This window comes from Sander lucioperca, chromosome 1 (genome assembly GCF_008315115.2).
Source record: "Sander lucioperca isolate FBNREF2018 chromosome 1, SLUC_FBN_1.2, whole genome shotgun sequence".
Taxonomy (NCBI): domain Eukaryota; kingdom Metazoa; phylum Chordata; class Actinopteri; order Perciformes; family Percidae; genus Sander; species Sander lucioperca.
Window position 1 is genome coordinate 5,071,570 of NC_050173.1, and position 18,840 is coordinate 5,090,409.

Below are 18,840 nucleotides of genomic sequence, written 5' to 3' on the forward strand. Positions count from 1 at the left end.
CGATTTTTGAAAACAATCTAATTTTTTTTCAAAAATAATGCAATTGTGATTCAATATGCGATTATTTTTTAAGCTCTTTGTCTTCTGTATTATTTAACAAAGACAAGCAATAAATCATTGTATAGTATGAACAACACAAGATTAGATAGATTAAACTAACTGATCTTTCCTGGAGGCCAGGCCTGGATGTGATGATGAAATCAGGTGATGATGAATTTATATGAATGACATCTTTTATTGAACTACTTCAGTCACAGTAGTATATTGAGCACTGACCAAGGCTGGTGTAAACATTCATATGAAAGTCAGAAACTAATCACACAAACTAAAGTGCAGATTGCAGAAATATAAAAACAAATATGTGGCTTTGTAGTATTTAGATTATTTAATATAATATAATAATTGACTGTAATAAACATATGTAAACATGTGGATTGCACTTTTTAAAGACTCTTTGAACTTTACTAGACAGTTAAATAAGTACAAATATAGTATATACAGTATATACAACAGTGTATTTTTTTACAGCGCACACAGAGGAGCTGCCTCCAGCTCCTCCCTCCCAAATAAAACTGTTGAAACAACGCAGCCACACTGCTGTGAAAGCTCCCTGAATGTCATTTATCAGAGTCTGGTTGTTACCCCCCCCCCCTCTCAGAGTCTGGTTGTTACCCCTCCTCTCAGAGTCTGGTTGTTACCCCCCCCCCCTCTCAGAGTCTGGCGGTTACCCCTCCTCTCAGAGTCTGGTTGTTACCCCCCCCCCCTCTCAGAGTCTGGCGGTTACCCCTCCTCTCAGAGTCTGGTTGTTACCCCTCCTCTCTGAGTCTAGTTGTTACCCCTCCTCTCAGAGTCTGGTTGTTACTCAGAGTCTGGCGGTTACCTCTCCTCTCAGAGTCTGGTTGTTACTCCTCAGAGTCTGGTTGTTACCCCTCCTCTCAGAGTCTGGTTGTTACCCCCCCCCCTCTCAGAGTCTGGATGTTACCCCTCCTCTCAGAGTCTGGTTGTTACCCCTCCCCGTGGCAGTCTCCTCCACTCCATATCTTTATAACGGAGCTAGCTAACTGGAGCTAACCGCTAATCAGAGCTAATGGTTGCTAACCCAGCCTTCAGTTCTGCGTGCCTGTATCCATTAACTGCATGTATGGACTCGAGCCAGAATAAAACCCTTCATTTTATTAAAATGGCTGTAAAAGTTTTAAACTACAACTCAGAGTTGTTTGAATGACAGAAATCAGCTCCAGGTACGGTGTAGCGTTAGCGTGCTAAGTTGATGCTTTCTCGGCGGGTGCAGACTGATTTGCTCTTGTGAGTCACGTGACTAAATTGCAGCCTTTGCGATTAGGAAATCGTGTTTTCACATATCGCGATATTATTGCAAATGCAATTAATCGTTCAGCCCTATATGCTAACGGAAAAAGGCATGAAGGTCAAAGTGTAGTATGTCATAAAGAGCCATAAAAAGTTCATGAAATGTCTAAAAGTCACAAAATGTCATATGTCCATTTTTTTTAAAATAAAAAAAGTCATAGTATAGTTTGTCAAAAAAGTATTTATTCATAGTTTGTGGGGTAATATCAAGTGTTCAGATTACAGTGAGTCTACATTACTACTCTTCAAGTGACCACACACGTATGAACCAACATGACCAGCTTCAACAAAATAAGAGGAAAAAATAAAAAATATAAACCCAACTCACAATATTCAACAAAACACATGAATACATGAAGTAATAAAGTAAAATATAAATGATAACAGTCATATATCAAAAAAAAATTCCATCTCTTGATGTATATTGTTAATAACATTCAGTTACACAACACAAGATGAACGTGTTTAAAAAAAAAAATATGTTAAAATATGATCAACTTAATCAGTGAACAGAAAGAGAATATTAGGATAAAATGAGACTAAAACTGGGAAATAATTTTCTTCTACAAGCTTCAACCATGAATATCTCATAATCTGATTCCTTGGAAAACAACTGTTATGTTATACTCATCCTGTTTTTCACAGCACTGATTTTCACTTGTCATCTTTACATGCTCTTTTTTACCCAATGTTATGTGCTCTGACAAATTCCCCACTTTGTTCTTCTTCCATATTTATCAAGCAGGTTAGTGCCTGCAGTGGTCCTGGACCTCGGCTACTTTGGGCTCTGACTGCTCTTTTATTATCTGGGTAGTAAACAGCGTCTTGACTCAAGCTATCTGTTCCCTCTCTCCACTCTAACAACAGCTTGGCTTTAGAACATGTTCAAGAGGAGGCAGTGTGAATGCGTTGGTGTCTTTTAAGGTTACCACTCTCAGAAAAAGTTTTCCCACATTGTTCACACCAGAACGGCTTCTCTCCAGTGTGAACACGTCGGTGGGATTTTAAGTTAGATAACTGTGAGAAAGCTGCCCCGCATTGTTCACAGCTGTAAGGTTTATCTCCAGTGTGAATGCGTTGGTGGATTTTAAGGTCACCACTCTGAGAAAAAGTTTTCCCACATTGGTCACACCAGAACGGCTTCTCTCCAGTGTGAACACGTCGGTGGGATTTTAAGTTAGATAACTGTGGGAAAGCTGCCCCACATTGTTCACAGCTGTACGGCTTCTCTCCAGTGTGAATGCGTTGGTGGACTTTAAGACCACTACTCTCAGAAAAAGTTTTCCCACATTGGTCACACCAGAACGGCTTCTCTCCAGTGTGAACACGTCGGTGGGATTTTAAGCTATTTAAATGTATGAAAGCTGCCCCACATTGTTCACAGCTGTATGGTCTCTCTCCAGTGTGAACTCTCTGATGAATCTTTAAATATCCAGATGTTATGAAGGACTTGCCACAGTGCTGACAGCTGTATGGTTTCTCTCCAGTGTGAAGTCTCTGATGAATCTTTAAATGTTCAGATCTTGTGAAGGACTTGCCACAGTGCTGACAGCTGTATGGTTTCTCTCCAGTGTGAAGTCTCTGATGAATCTTTAAATGTTCAGATCTTGTGAAGGACTTGCCACAGTGCTGACAGCTGTATGGTTTCTCTCCAGTGTGAACTCTCTGATGAATCTTTAAATGTTCAGATGTTGTGAAGGACTTGCCACAGTGCTGACAGCTGTGATGTCCGAGTCCCCCTCTTCCTCTCCGTTTCTATAGAACAGACAGAGAGTTAGATGCAATGGTGGAGCGATACACATGTAAACATACTTACATATGCTAAGATGTTTACAAATGCTAACATACCAATCCATGCTAACACATGCTTATATATGCTAACATGCTAACGTATGTAAGTGTATGCACCTTTACAACAATGTGTTAATATTCTAAAAAATCATATTTAAAAAGTCATAAGTTGTAATTATATTTTGTCAATGTATTATTTAACCCTACCAGCCCTAAGGGCATTTTTACAGTTCATTTTCCGTCTGGTTTTATTTTCTAAAAAAGCTTGTAAAACATCAACCCTGTTGTCTAAAGTCAATCTATGAACATAATTTTTTTTTCAGGAAAAACTGGACTATTAGAATATTTGTGCTGCAGTGAGGTCACTTGAATGTAAAAAAAGGTTGTATGACCTTAAAGACAAATAAATAAAACGGAACATGAATCTCACAGATATATATTGATATGACAGACAGCCAATCTCCTGTCTAAATCAGTTCCCATATGTATTAGGAGTCACACTGTGAAGAAATAAACATAACTTATACAGTTGACTAAATATATACAATTTTTCAAAAAAGGTCCAGACGCTTTTGCCCAAATGCCATTTACTTATGCCAATAGTCAATATAATAATGTGATATTTATTGAAATCACACACACAGCAATGTTCTAAAACAGTTCTCCTATATATTTGGAGTCATGCAGTGCAAAAATAAACATACTGAACATTATAACTCATGTAAAAGGACAAACTATTTACATTTCAAAACAGGACCAAATGTGTGCCACATCTCAAAACATTCTTCTCTGTAGAACGGTAATAAACTGGAGTGATCTATCTTTACACTCTATAGTCTTTGTTCTCGCTCGGATTCGCTGGAGTGATCTATCTTTCCTCTCAATATACTCTCTGTATGACGGACCTGCCTTCCCATTGGTTGAAAGACGTCAACACAATCTCACAAAGTATCATGGGATATTCAAAATGGCAGCTAGCATCGAGCTAGCGGCAAAAATGACGGAAAATTGATAAATTATGGACATCAAGTGGATAAATCTTGGATGTAAGCGTTTGGATTTATTGCTGAACAACTCCGAAAAGAGGCACAACTTCCAGGCTGGATAGAAAACCTTCTGTAAAGGCTACAAAGACACCCCCGTGATGGCTAACTCCTTAGCTTTTAGCAGCAAAAATTGGTAAGTTTCTACATTAAACCGTTATCGGGTTCTGAGGGTTAACAAACATCTAAAAATAAACCCTTAAAGCTGCCTGGTCAGTTTGTGTTGAATGTAAAGGGTTAAATGAATTGTCCACCTTTTGCTGCCTCTGCTGTTGCTAGGAAGAAGATGTTATACTTTCAGCTCTGTGATTGGTGGTCCAGCTATACATCTACCGAGGGAGAGTTATTTCAAATGACAGTCAAACTGACCAATCAAATCTTCACTCTAAATGGGCGGGCTTTGGTATCTGGCTGCTTTCTCGTTAGATAGCGCTGTGACGAAGGATGAAGGACCTCTTCAATCAGGAGCGGCACTGCGCTCTGCTGCTCGCTGAAGAAGACAGCTTAAGTTTCAGTTTAGGGAAAGTTTGGAACAGAGCGCTGGCGTCAAAAGACTGCGCAGTTTATATATAGATAATTTAAGATAGTGTTGCTGTACTTATTTCTAAGTTCCTAGAATTGTGTGTGTGCAACTACCAGTAAGTAATACTGATGTTTGTTTTACCTCATAATAATGTTACACTGTGTTTATGCAATAATGTCGTGGCACGTTGCAGCTCGTTCTTGTTTAATGGCAGACCCTCGCACTGCCCGTGTGTTTAATTGTTTAGAACGCTGTAAATTAACAGAGGTATTGCTTTGCATGTCTTACGTGTCTCAATTTTAAATATTGTATGTTGTTCTTGCACAATGTGTAACGTTGTTTAGGTTAAGTAGGAATTCTGCAGCTCATAATTATTATATGTTCAGCTGAATTTAGCATGTTGTGTATTGTTGCAGTTAATGTGCAGCAAATTAATCTTTGAAAAGGAATATAGTGTACTACTGCATTTTGTGTTTGTGTTTGCCTTACGCAAGCATCACTTGCCCTGGATGGCCTCGATGGAGGGGAGTGAGGAACCGGTGATGTGTTGGGCAGTTTTCACCACCCTCTAATGCTCCGTAATGCCGTTTTATCAGGCAACTGGATTTAGTTTTTCCCCCATTTTCAAATGCAAATGAATCTATTTGGATCCCTGATCAATAAGCACGTCTGTCAAGTTATTCTCCTATTCAGCCTCTCAGCGGTTACAGAGAAGTCTTAGATTGTCGCCTATATTTGTCAGCAAAAAAAAGTCAAAACTGGAAGGAAACCACGCTCATACGAGGCCGTAGCCACACGTGGAAATACTGGATCATCAGCTTTTGAGATCACACACACTAACGCCCGGCAATTAGCGGAGAACGGTGGCCGCTCGACAGCACCAGACCCAACCAGCGGTATGTACCCTGTGTTTGGTACTGTGTTATGGCTTGTCTGAAACACTGTGTGAACGGGTTACTGCCACTTGTTGAAGTTTGGTGTGGCTGTTGTTGTGGCAGGTTGATTGCTGCTGACCAGGTTTGTGTCTGCTGTGTTTGGAGAAGACAGCTGGCTGGCGTGTGTTGTGGCTTCAGCGTGGTGGTTATTATATCGTGCCTGCATGGGATTGATGTGGCTATTGATGTTGTTGGCTTTATGTTGGATTCATACTGTGATGATCATTTGAATCTGTCTGCATGAAAAAGACTAAGTTTTACAAGATTAAATGAATAACTCTATTTAGAAATAATAAATCATTCTCAACTACCGGGGTGATTTTGTAGGGGAGTGCCTCTACATAGAAAATTAAAAATGAACTTTTTATTGTGAACCCTCTTTGATGAACTAATGCTTTACAAACACCAAAGCAAGAAAGCACTGTGACTACTCTTCTGAAGTGAGTTTGGAGAGGGACATTAGGTAGTTAAATACACTGGTTAAAGTGGTTGACTGACATGACACCATTGTATTCATAGAATACTATCAATCCAGGCTAGTGAATGATATTAATGCATGCATGTTGCTTCCTCTAAATTTCAGGTTGTGGTCGACTAGCGGGTTCTGCTTGTTTGATAAACTGATCGACATCGATTGTGATTGGTGGTTTGCTGTGCATGCAGAACCTGCATGTCACACACTAACAACAAACTGTGTATCCAAGAACACAAGTAAATGGTGTTATATCAGACACAGGCCGCTGTTGTAGATTACGTAGTGTTACGTTTCCAGATTCAGGGCACTGAACCGTAACGTTAGTTGGGACTTTTTCTTTAAGCTAACTATATTAGCTTTAGCCTGGCTGGTAGCAGCTTTCTGCGGTGAAAAATGGCCGGGAGATGTCGTGATAACGTTGCATTAATCAGGTGATTTAGTTCATCTTTGCAGCGAACATAAAACACTGACTACTGTAGCTTCACTACCCATGGAAATGTGCATCACTGTGTCAGCGACAGCTGCTGCTTATCCCCAATTTCCACCGGTTGCGGAACATCTGCGGATCCGCTCTGGAACGGCGGCAGAGTCATTAGGTTTCAGGCCCAGCTCCGGCGGTCCCGGCCCTCCGGAGCAGATACCCAGAGCTTCTATTTTTGCCGGACGCCGGAGAGCTCCGCAGCAATTCAGCACACGGCAGATAGTGGAGGACAGGAGGATCATATTTCCCTGCACTACACCTTGAAAAACACAGCACAGAGTTGATTCCCATCTACTCCTCTGGATGGAAAAAAAACCTGAATTTGTGAGATCTAGTGGGTCCTCGTGACTACAACTGTCATGGCCGCAGCCGTACCACAACAAATCTGGACCTGGTGGGTATTGACGAACGGCAGAGCACTGAGCCTATATGCAGCGGAGCCGGTCCGCATTCGGTGGAAACATCAGTAATTAAAATTAAACAGCTAATGGAAGTCCAAACTGCCTGAGAGCTTCTCCTGTACTATACGGTAATTCCTCTACTATGAGACAGTAAGTCTCGTGGTTATGACCCAATCGTTAGCCTATTTTTATAAAAACGTCTGCTACGGAGCCATAACGTGAGCTACAAGGTAATGGAGCCTTTTATACATTGTCGTGTTTCTTTAGAAATAAACAACGGACAAATAGAGTCTTTAAACTCTTCAGATGTAAAGTTATTCTCTGTCAAAGTGACGTCAGAATGAATGGCAGTCAATGGGATGCTAACGCGAGGTGATGGCTTGGTAGCATCAAAATGGCGCCATAGGAGGTTCGGGTTGTGAGGAGACGCTGACCCCCTTGATAACAGTCTGTTAAGCTGGGAGAGGCTCCGGTCACTTCTGCACATTCAAGAACAGAGAAGAAAGTTAGAGGATGAAGAAAGACCAGAGATACACCAGAACAACGTATGCTCAAGAGAGGAGCCGTCTGCTGTTCCCTAGGTTTTTGGTTTCTAAAAAAATCTGACATCATTTAGCCACTGATGTTGCCCGTCGCTCTAACATTAGCTACTTGGTTGCTCTAACGTTAGTCAGCCGCGCTAGCGTTAAAGACATGTCACTTCAAGCATGCAGCGGAGCAACATTATGAACGCAATAACAATCCACCTAGGATCCCGCTACAGACCGTTGAGAAAGACGGGTTCAGAGCAAAGATTAAAAACTCTGGATTTAAGATGTCTTGCCTCGCTGAAATATGTCTGCCAACCTACAAACATTATTCAAACCGCGAAGGAGGCTGACAGCAGAGCTACGTTCAGTCACCACTACAACCTGTTAACATTATTATATATATATATATATATATATATATATATATATATATATATATATATATATATATATATATATATATATATATATATATTATTATTATTATTATTCAAACAGCTAAGGAGGCTGACAGCAGAGCTACGTTGACTCGCCCACTTTTCTACAACAACCTAACTGACCTGTGGCCAAGCTAGTGTTTATACAACTATCTCACAACTATTTGGTTTGGAAAGAGAAACCATGTTAAAGTTGTTGGTATGTGTATTTATTCAATTTAAGTTTATTTTACTACTCTGCAGTTTGCACAATAAAACCAGTTTAGTTTCTGTAACTGTTTGATGGATTCTCCTTCATATAACCTTATTGTATAATGTTGTGGAGCCAAACAAATTACATCTACTTGTCTTATTTTGTCTTAGTAAAGTCTGTAGCCTTTAGTCTCTTCCACATGGTGAAGGAAGGTATAAGGTGGAAGGTATACAGTTTATTATTAATTCAACAACAGTATCAGATCAGTATCGGGTATCGACAGATACATAAAGCCTCAGTATCGGGACTGAAAAAGTCAGATCGGTGCATCCCTAGCTGTAACCCGATTACTTCACACCTCTAATATTGACTGTTGATTTGTGTCTATCCTACCGTCTACTTTATTCCCTTATAATGCCATATTTAATGCTGTCTTTTTTTAAACTTTATCATTGCACTACTACATAGTTTTTATATTACTATGTCTACATTTTTCTTTTCCCCTTGGGGATCAATAAAGTATCTATCTATATTTATATTTAAATCTTAAAGCTCAGACTATACTGATATTGCACTATTCCTTGCCTCTCTTCAATTGTTATTGTATATTTCTTGTAAATTATATTGTATTGTTATACTGTATACTTAACAGTATTTTTTATATTTCTTACTGTCCTTTCTGTTTTTATTCTTTATATGTTAAGTGAGTACTTTGAGAGTCTAATTCCTTGTTTGTTTAACAAACCTGGCCAATAAAGCTGATAGTGATTGTGAGATAGCGTTAACTGGAACTTCCCAAAGTGGGGAGTAGTCACTGAGTAGTGTCTGGGTTGTTAAAACGGTTTCACTTCCTATACATTCTTCACAATAAAAGCCCCTGGTTACTTTGTTACATACATGCTTTTATTTTGAAGAGGAACATAAGGAAATGTTGCTCTTCATCAGCAGTAACTTAACAAGACTCCTATAAACGGAGCCGAAATGTAAACCAGAGCAGATATCAACTAGAAACTAAACTAAGCCCAGAGGTTGAGTTAGAAGCTCCAAACGGACTGAGAGCTGAACACACCGAGACTTTTAAAAACCTCTTTTTACGCCTATGGCCCCTTTTCACACAGAGAGAAGCATGTGTGCTAATGCACACAGAGCCCCATGTTGTTTCCATGAGAGTCGGCCATCTTGTGTCTTTAGTGTGCTTGTTGTGTCCTAACACTGACCTGAACACCGCTGCTATCAGAGGCCGAGCCTGCTGCTGCTCTTCTGGGGACCTTGTTGCTCCGCTGCTCCGGCTTCTGCTGCTCCTCCTCCATTCCGCTCTTGTTCTGGTCCTGGTCCTGGTCCTGGTCTCTGAAATCCAGCAGCTCTCCACTGGGACTGCTCACTCACTCCGGGTTCGGGACACTACAAATCTCGCGGAGCCTTCGTGTTCTCGCGATCTCGGAGCGTCTCCCTTCAACCCTCTACCCCCCGCACCCCTTAGTTACGGTTGCTAAGGCAGCCGATTGGAGCGATACGTCTTCGCGGCCGCCATCTTGGTACGGAGTAGCCCACCTCCTAATGCATGTGTGTCTATGGAGGCAGGAGGTTTATCCACTATTAAAATCATAATTTCTCACTAAATATTGAACCGATTTTGAAGCGGTTTTCTTTGTTACAAACACCAGACATGTATCTATGATACAGGATACTTGGTTACATTTAAACTGCAGGTCTCCAAAACAAAATTTAGATTAGATAAGATTCAACTTTGTCACTGTGCAGAGTTCAAGTACAAAGACAATGAAATGCAGTTTGCGTCCAATCAGAAGTGCAGAAAGAGCAGAAAGGTGCAATGTGATTTACAAATATAGACAGGTGGAGTATAGACAGGACAATACATATATTGTAGTGTAGACAGTAGTATACAGTTGGTTTACAGAAGGTGGTTTAGAGTAATATAAATTAAATATGTTACATTACATGTCATTTAGCTGACACTTTTATCCAAAGCGACTTACAATTGCTATATATGTCAGAAGTCGCACGCTTCTGGAGCAACTAGGGGTTAAGTGTCTTGCTCAGGGACACATTAGTTGATGTATCACAGTGGGAATCGAACCCTGGTCTTCCACACCAAAGGTAGGTGTCATATCCACTGCGCCATCACCGCCCCCATATGTGCAGTATATTAGCAGTTACCTTATAAGAGCAGAATAAATATGGCTATGTAATGTGAACAACATATACAGATATGTGCAATGTAGTAGCAGTAACATTATACTAGTAGTAAGAATAATATAGATATATGCAGTGTATTAGCAGAATATATTATAAGAAAAATAAATATGCACATTCAGTATGAACCATATAGACAGATATGTACAGTATGTACAGCTATGTGCAGTGTGGTAACAGTACCATTGTAGTGCAGAAACAGTAACATAAGAGTAGTAAGAGTAAGTGAATTAAGAATAAGTGTATGTGCAGGATGAACAGTATGAAGATTAATAGAATATAGTTATGTATAAGTGTAGTTACAGTATGTACATTTGTAAATAAATAGAACACTATGGGTGGGATAGGGGGGTTGGCACAGGCAGGGAGGGCGGGGCGGGGGAGTTGGGCAGTTTTCACCACCCTCTGCAGTGCTTTTCGGTCGTAGGCAGAGCAGTTGCCATACCAACCTGTGACACAGTTGGTGAGGATGCTCTAGATGGTGAAGAAGGATGGAGAAGTTCACCAGGATCTGAGGAGACAGGGGGACCTCCTTGAGTCTCCTCAGAAAGAAGAGACCCTGATGAGCCTTCTTGATCAAGGTAGAGGTGTTGAGGGTCCAACAGGTCCTCAGAGATGTGGACCCCCAGAAACTTGAAGCTGGTGACACGCTCAACCTCAGTCCCGTTGATGAGGATGGGGGGTGCGTGTGCCAGTTTTAGACTTCCTGAAGTCCACAATGAGCTCTTTGGTCTTCTTCTACCTTATCTTGTGTAGATGGTAACAGTACGCAGATTTAAGCCTTAACATCATTTAAATAGGTGGCTCCCATCAAAATTCAGGGAGTCTATGTTACTGCTCTTCAACTGACCACTGCTGGGAATGGCTGGAAAGATCTGACTTCAATTACTCTAATTCCCGTGCGTCTGTTGAGACTTTTAATACCAGAACTCAAAGATCAATCAGAGATGATAGATTCAGGTCAAGCAAAGTTTACTAAATCCAGCAGTTAAGTCTTACAACACATATGTGGGTTCCTAAAATGACACTAAGTTTCCCTAGCTTCAGACAGATGTGTACGGAGCTCAGGTCAGCAAAGTCTGTCAAATTATGAGGCCCGTTTGACATAACCCTCAACCTTTATGGCATCCTCCTGCGCACACACACACACACACGCACCTTTGTGGTGGAACTGCAACTTCCTCACGTAATCTTTTCTCATCGCCATAATATACAGACAAAACTAAACGGTATTTCCTGTTATTCTACTTCTGACATACAATCATATTCCTAATTGATAAACTATAATCAAAACTTAAGCTAAACCATCTGTGTGTCCGAGCCTATTCATTGTACAGGGAATACAAGTTTGTCCTCCCCCACGTCTCATGACTACACACAACTCACAGCAATGAGCAATATAATATAAACTTTTAATACTGAGAATATCACATTAATATAAACAAATATTTATACACCACACACACATATGAACCAACGTGACCAACTTCAACATAAGAGAAAAATATCAAACAAAAAGAAACCCAACTCACTATATTCAACAAAACACATGAATACATGAAGTAATAAAGTCAAATATAAATGAAAAGTCATATATCCAACAACTATTCACTCTCTTGGTGTATCCTGTTAATAACATTCAGTTACACAACACAAAAGGATAAGAATAAAGAATTCCTAGTAAATTATGAAAACTCAAAAAAGTTTAAAGGTCTAATATATTATATTGACAGCTAGCATTTAAATTAGTTCCTGCAGTCCAAATTCTACATACTGGAGCGAGTCGTCTACAGCCGTGGCTGGTAAACAGCCGTGGCCCGCTTGCCTGGTCCTCCGGTAACGTTAGCAGTTATGGCGTGTTAGCATGGCGGTGTTAGCCAGCTCCAGTCAGAATGTCGTCCATTGGAGATTTATACATCTAACATTTACCCAAGGTTTTGTTACGTCTCTGGTCATGCAACTGTTAGAAACATGCCAAGGGTTTTTAGGTCGGGTAGAATCTCTCCTTTTATCCCGTTTGTTTGTTTATTGCTTTCATGGCTGTACTAACGTTACAGCTGTAGTGAGCTGGGTTTGTGTTTTTACAGGTATATCTGGCAACCCGGCCCAGCTGTCAGAATGGGCAGTTGATACCAACACACAGGCCAAAACACAAACACAAATGTCATCACGTAATGGACATTTCAAAAAGGAGAAAACATAGTATTTCAGCTTAGCATATTTCCTTAATATCTAATGACATATTGTAGTCATTTTTGGATTAAATAGAGTAAATATATTTCATATTGCACCTTTAAAAAGGAGAATTCTGGTCGATTTCAACACGTAGCTCTGTTTGTAAATGTGGAGTGCTGTCAGTAGCAAGAAAAACTAAACCAATCGGTGTTGCCTACACCGTGTTATCCTCCTGCTAGAGTTAGCACCCAGGAGGCTGAAACAGGGCAGGTTTTAAACGTGCTTTTAGCCTCTTAACATGTTCAAAATGTCATTACAAGTGCCTACCCATGTGAAGGGATTCCTTCTGAGTGAACACTGAAGGACATGCAACAAAGTCGTGCTAATTCAGCTCTGTTTAGTTCCGGTGTTGAAGACGAGTGCTTCGGGACTACAAACTACAACACCGAAAAGAGATACAACAAAAATATTTAAAATAGGCATGTTTTTTTTTTTTCCCCAGAGGTATACAGAGGTGTAGGCAACAGATTGTTTTTCGCACTACTGACAGCACTCCAAATTTACAAACAGAGCTACGTGTTGGAATTGACCGGAATTCTCCTTTGAGTAAATATAAAAATCATAAATGACATTACTTTAGATATAATGAAAGCATGGTATCACAGCTTTAATGACAGTGAGAGAGTGTAATTTCCCCTTGGGGATTAATAAAAGCATCTTCATATTCTTCTTACTTAGATTACTTGAACTTGAACATATCAAAACGTGTTTAAAAGAACTCAAACTGCCAGCAGTTATGACGGGGTCCAAGCCTCCCCTGGCACGAGTCCCTCAAAAAAAAGTCATAGTATAGTATGTCGAAAAAGTATTTATTCATAGTTTGCGGGGTAATAACAAGTGTTCAGATTACAGTGAGTCTACATTACTACTCTTCAAGTCACTAGACAAAAATAAACCCAACTCACAATATTCTTCAATAAAACACATGAAGCAATATATGTAATGTAACTTATGTATGTAATAAGTAATAAAGTAAAACATAAATTATAACAGTCATATATAAACTACACTGATTTTCACTTCTCATCTTTATTTTTACCCAATATTATGTGCTCTGACAAATTCCCCACTTTGTTCTTCTTCCATATTTATCAAGCAGGTTAGTGCCTGCAGTGGTCCTGGACCTCGGCTACTTTGGGCTCTGACTGCTCTCTTTTGTTATCTGGGTAGTAAACAGCATCTTGACTCACGCTATCTGTTCCCTCTCTCCTTTCTAACAACAGCTTGGCTTTAGAAAATGTTCAGGAGGGGGCAGTGTGAATGCGTTGGTGTCTTTTAAGGCTACCACTGTGAGAAAACGTTTTCCCACATTGTTCACACCAGAACGGCTTCTCTCCAGTGTGAACACGTCGGTGGGATTTTAAATTAGATAGCTCTGAGAAAGCTGCCCCGCATTGGTCACAGCTGTATGGTTTATCTCCAGTGTGAATGAGTTGGTGTTTTTTACGGTTACTACTCTCAGAAAAAGTTTTCCCACATTGTTCACACCAGAACGGCTTCTCTCCAGTGTGAACACGTCGGTGGGAATTTAAGCTATGTAACTGTGTGAATGCTGCCCCACATTGTTCACAGCTGTACAGTTTATCTCCAGTGTGAATGCGTTGGTGGGATTTAAGGTGACCACTCTGAGAAAAAGTTTTCCCACATTGTTCACACCAGAACGGCTTCTCTCCAGTGTGAACACGTCGGTGGGATTTTAAGCTATTTAAATGTGTGAATGCTGCACAACATTGCTCACAGCTGTACGGCTTCTCTCCAGTGTGAATGAGTTGATGACGTTTGAGCGTACTTGACTGTGTGAAAGCTGCCCCGCATTGTTCACAGCTGTATGGTTTCTCTCCAGTGTGAACTCTCTGATGAATCTTTAAATATCCAGATGTTGTAAAGGACTTGCCACAGTACTGACAGCTGTGATGTCTGAGTCCCCCTCTTCCTCTCCGTTTCTATAGAAACAGAGAGTTAGATGCAATGGTGGAGCGATACACATGCAAACATACTTACATATGCTAAGATGCTTACAAATGCTAGCATGCCAATCCATGCTTATATATGCTTACTTACTAACATATGTAAGCGTATACACCTTTACAACTTGTTGATATTCTAAAAAAAAAAAAAACATTTAAAAAGTCATCAGTTGTAATTATATTTTGTCAATGTATTATTTGACAAACATCTAAGGAGGAACTAAACCCTTAAAGCTGCCTGGTCAATTTGTGTTGAATGTAAAGGGTTAAATGAATTGTCCACCTTTTGCTGCCTCTGCTGTTGCTAGGAAGAAGTTATGCTTTCAGCTCTGTGATTGGTGGTCCAGCTATACATCTTCAGAGGGAGTTATTTCAAATGACAGTCAAACTGACCAATCAAATCTTCACTCTAAACGGGCGGGGTGTGGTATTACTAGCTTTATGATGAAGTTCCACCCGCTGTAGGAACAAGCTAGCACCGCCATTAAACTAGGCTAGCTAACGTTAGCCAGCCTGCTGGTTGATGATGGAAGCCTGGAGTAACATTATCGCTGCTAAGGAGGACCAAAGCTATGAGGAGGAAGTTACCAATTTATATTCCACGCGGCTTTAAGATGAACTTTTAATGAAAAAGTAGAGTTAATCAATATTGCTTAATATAATTGTGGTGGTGTGTTTCAGAATACAGTTGTAAGAGCCAGGTGTAGTTCTATTATTTTGAAAGGTCATTTACGGTAATTAAGGCACCTGGTGGGGGCAGAGGAACCAAAGTAATATCTGTTCACCTGTTCTGGTTTTGGGACAGAGAGGGGGTGAAAGGGGGAAGTCTCATATTTTGCTGACCGCTGTTTTTCACATTGTTTCACACTTTCTAATGCTCCTTAATGCCGTTTTATCATGCAACTGGATTTAGTCCCCCCCCCCATTTTCAAATGCAAATAAATCTATTTGGAGCCGTGATCAATAAGCGCGTCTGGCAAGTTATTCCCTTCTTCAGCCTCTCAGCGGCTACAGAGAAGTCTACTTGCTCACCGACTAAAACGCCAGGCCGAATCCCGTCTTATCCCTCAAGTAGCAGATGAACAAGGTATCTTAATTTCAGACCCTAAACACATTAACAATATTTTTGTCTCCCATTTCACTTTACACCTCCCAACAGACACCTCTTCAATGATTGCCTTTCTGAACATGGAAGCCCCTTCTTTTGACCAAAACTGTTGCATCTGTAACAGAATGTAGTGTATTGTTATGTATGATTTTCACCAAATATGAACAGCCTTGTTTAATAGTTATGAATGGAGCCACCCTTGGCCATATGGTGTACTGCAGATCTGCTGCGTGTAGTCTCACATTACTTCCCTACCCGAGAAGCTGTATACTTTTGATCGGGTAGGTTCAGTGTACAAAGTACTTCACCCAGTATATCAGTTTTCTAAAAGTAAATTGATGTTTAGGTTGATAACTTCGATGTATCTAATGTGTTATATTATTCCCATGCACTGTAACGATCGTACTGCATTTTGCATGTTTGACAGAAAGTTTGTTTCCTTTTGACCGTGAGTTTCGGCATACTGAGGCTAACATGGCTAATGTGGCTAGCCGTAAACTCCGCTAGTCACGTCCATACATTGGAAGTAATATTACTCTGCATTTATCATGTGTGTATGTTTAATCTCAGTATAGTTTTGGTATATGTATGAGACCACAGTGTATGTTAAGCGAGTATTCCCGAACGTTAATTAGTTGTCGTTCCATGTGTGTTAACATCCTGTCTGGCGTGCCTTGCTAGCTAGCAAGCACTGATGGTGTACAATGGGATATTGACGTAGTACATGTAGCCTATGTAACGCAATGCATTCTTTATATTTTGCTTTGCAGATGCTGTAGATCTGTACACCAAAGCCTGAAGACAATGTTTTAATTTATTTTCCAAAGGTATGTGGCTCCATAGTGTAATTAGGTTTTAATTAAGTGCTGTAACTTTATGCACTTCAGCTGCAGTTATGCCATTCTATATGATGAATTAAAAAGTTCAGATAATAATAATAATAATAATAATAATAATAATAATAATAATAATAATAATAATAATAATAAAGTATGCATTTTCTATTACTGAAAGAGTAATTAGCAGAGAAGCTGTATACTTTTGATCGGATGCTGTAAATGTCTTCAACAAAGCCTGAAGACAATGTTTTGATTTTCAAAAGGAAAAATAAAAAATAAAAATTCAACATTTCGCCTCTGTCCCCCTGATGCTTGACCATCGTTACACATCCACACTTGAACAAAATTTAGAAATAGGAGGAGATGTTCTTGAAGCCATTATGGCCATGCAAAATAGCAAAACTCCAGGCATAGATAGATACCATATAGAGTTCTATAAAAGGTTTAGAGACCAGATTACACCTCTCCTCTTGAAAGTTTTTACTGAATCACTAGATAGGTTCCTTACCCCCCCTACACTTTCTCTCAAGCATCCATCTCTCTTCTTCTCCAGAAAGATAAAGACCCTACCCACTGTGGATCCTACCGTCCAATATCTCTCTTGAACGTAGATGCTTAGATCCTGGCTAAAGTGCTGGTCTACTTCCAAAAATGATATCTGATAAAACACATACTTTTATGCTACGATTTACTAAGGTTATTATCAGGATTATTATGGCATTTCGATATAATACCTTCATGTGTCGACCCCCACCCATTTTTACATTTTATTTTAGATTTTACTTTACTCTTAGTCCTTTACTTGTAGTGTTGTGTTGTGTTGTAATGCTAGTTCAAGGCATTTATGATGAAGGATGTTTAAAGATAAAGGTTAAAAAAAAGGGAAATTATTTTTCTACTGATAGACATTTTATTCTATGCATTTCCTGTGTAATTTCCATTAATAAACTGATTTTTTTAAAGTGGTGAGTAGTCACTGAGTAGTGTCTATGTTGTGGTGTGCCGCCTGCTCTTCTATCCCTGGCTGTCTGGAGCTCTGTCTCTCACTGTTGCCTGAGAAGGCAGCCACTGGTATACAATCACTTTATTTTTACTTTCATCAAACATCCCTAATTCACCAATATGTACAATACCACTACAGACATTCCTGCTCTTATCTCATCTACTTTGGTATTTATTAGTCAAGCATTGTCATAGCTCTCTTCATAGCGCTGTGTTCACAAAGCATTAAAACGGTTTAACTTCCTATACATTATTCACAATAAAAGCCCCTGGTTATTTTGTTACATACATGCTTTTATTTTGAAGAGGAACATAAGGAAATGTTGCTCTTCATCAGCAGTAACTTAACAAGACTCCTATAAACGGAGCCGAAATGTAAACCAGAGCAGATATCAACTAGAAACTAAACTAAGCCCAGAGATTGAGTTAGAAGCTCCAAACGGACTGAGAGCTGAACACACCGAGACTTTTAAAAACCTCTTTTTACGCCTATGGCCCCTTTTCACACAGAGAGAAGCATGTGTGCTAATGCACACAGAGCCCCATGTTGTTTCCATGAGAGTCGGCCATCTTGTGTCTTCAGTGTGCTTGTTGTGTCCTAACACTGACCTGAACACCGCTGCTATCAGAGGCCGAGCCTGCTGCTGCTCTTCTGGGGACCTTGTTGCTCCGCTGCTCCGGCTTCTGCTGCTCCTCCTCCATTCCGCTCTGGTTCTGGTCCTGGTCCTGGTCTCTGAAATCCAGCAGCTCTCCACTGGGACTGCTGACTCACTCCGGGTTCCAAGACTGTATGGCTGAATCACGACCTGGCTCAGGTGGTCATAACAAGAAGCTCCCTCCTCAACAATTTATTAAACCAAATTGAACCAAATTAGACCAAATTAACTATATACAGAATGGGATGTAGAAATCAGTAGCATAACCAAACATAACCCAACCTTGGTGTGCCTGTGAGGACAGCCAGACCAGAGACCAGAGACAGAGGATACTGCAGCTTAAGTGGCCTCAGCACACCAGACCCAGCTGAGCTGAGTTACTCTAATTAGTAACCTGCAAACAGGAGGCACAAGTTAAGACCCACCTCCTCAATGGAGACAGCAAAAGCACTTAAATGAAGTGCATCGGGGGGGGGGGGGCCCTTAAGACCAGTGGCGCAAAAAGTGGGTATGCGCTATATGCGGGGCATAGGGGCGCAGCACCATGGGGGGCGCCAAAACGATGGTTAAAAAAAAAATCTTTTTTTGGTATTTTCAATATGTAGCTGCTGTTATGCGTTTCTAAATAATTTCTACATTTTC

At 40.2% G+C, this 18,840-nt stretch overlaps 2 protein-coding genes across 2 annotated transcripts in view; both read right to left on the reverse strand.

The window, feature by feature from the left end:
• Window positions 1–9,620, reverse strand: part of LOC118496062 (zinc finger protein 239-like) — a 28,194-nt gene extending 18,574 nt beyond the window's left edge. The window contains exon 1 of the mRNA XM_036006213.1: window positions 9,479–9,620. Within this exon, the coding sequence (XP_035862106.1) occupies window positions 9,479–9,487 (9 nt within the window). The 5' untranslated portion in view covers window positions 9,488–9,620. The remainder of the gene's footprint in view (window positions 1–9,478) is intronic.
• Window positions 9,621–13,675: 4,055 nt separating this feature from the next.
• LOC116067365 (zinc finger protein 239-like) lies at window positions 13,676–18,371 on the reverse strand. The gene is made up of 2 exons (XM_031323790.2): window positions 18,152–18,371; window positions 13,676–14,569 (listed from the first exon to the last, which is right to left on the reverse strand). The coding sequence occupies exons 1-2, from the start codon at window positions 18,242–18,244 to the stop codon at window positions 13,868–13,870; spliced, it is 795 nt and encodes a 264-aa protein (XP_031179650.2). The 5' UTR covers window positions 18,245–18,371; the 3' UTR covers window positions 13,676–13,867.
• Window positions 18,372–18,840: the final 469 nt, after the last annotated feature.

Excerpts from the sequence above, each read along its gene's own strand:
- LOC116067365 (XM_031323790.2), bottom strand. The coding sequence starts at position 18,244 with ATGGAGGAGGAGCAGCAGAAGCCGGAGCAGCGGAGCAACAAGGTCCCC. Across the intron at positions 14,570-18,151 it reads CTGATAGCAGCGGTGTTCAG|AAACGGAGAGGAAGAGGGGG; the intron begins GTCAGTGTTAGG and ends CTGTTTCTATAG.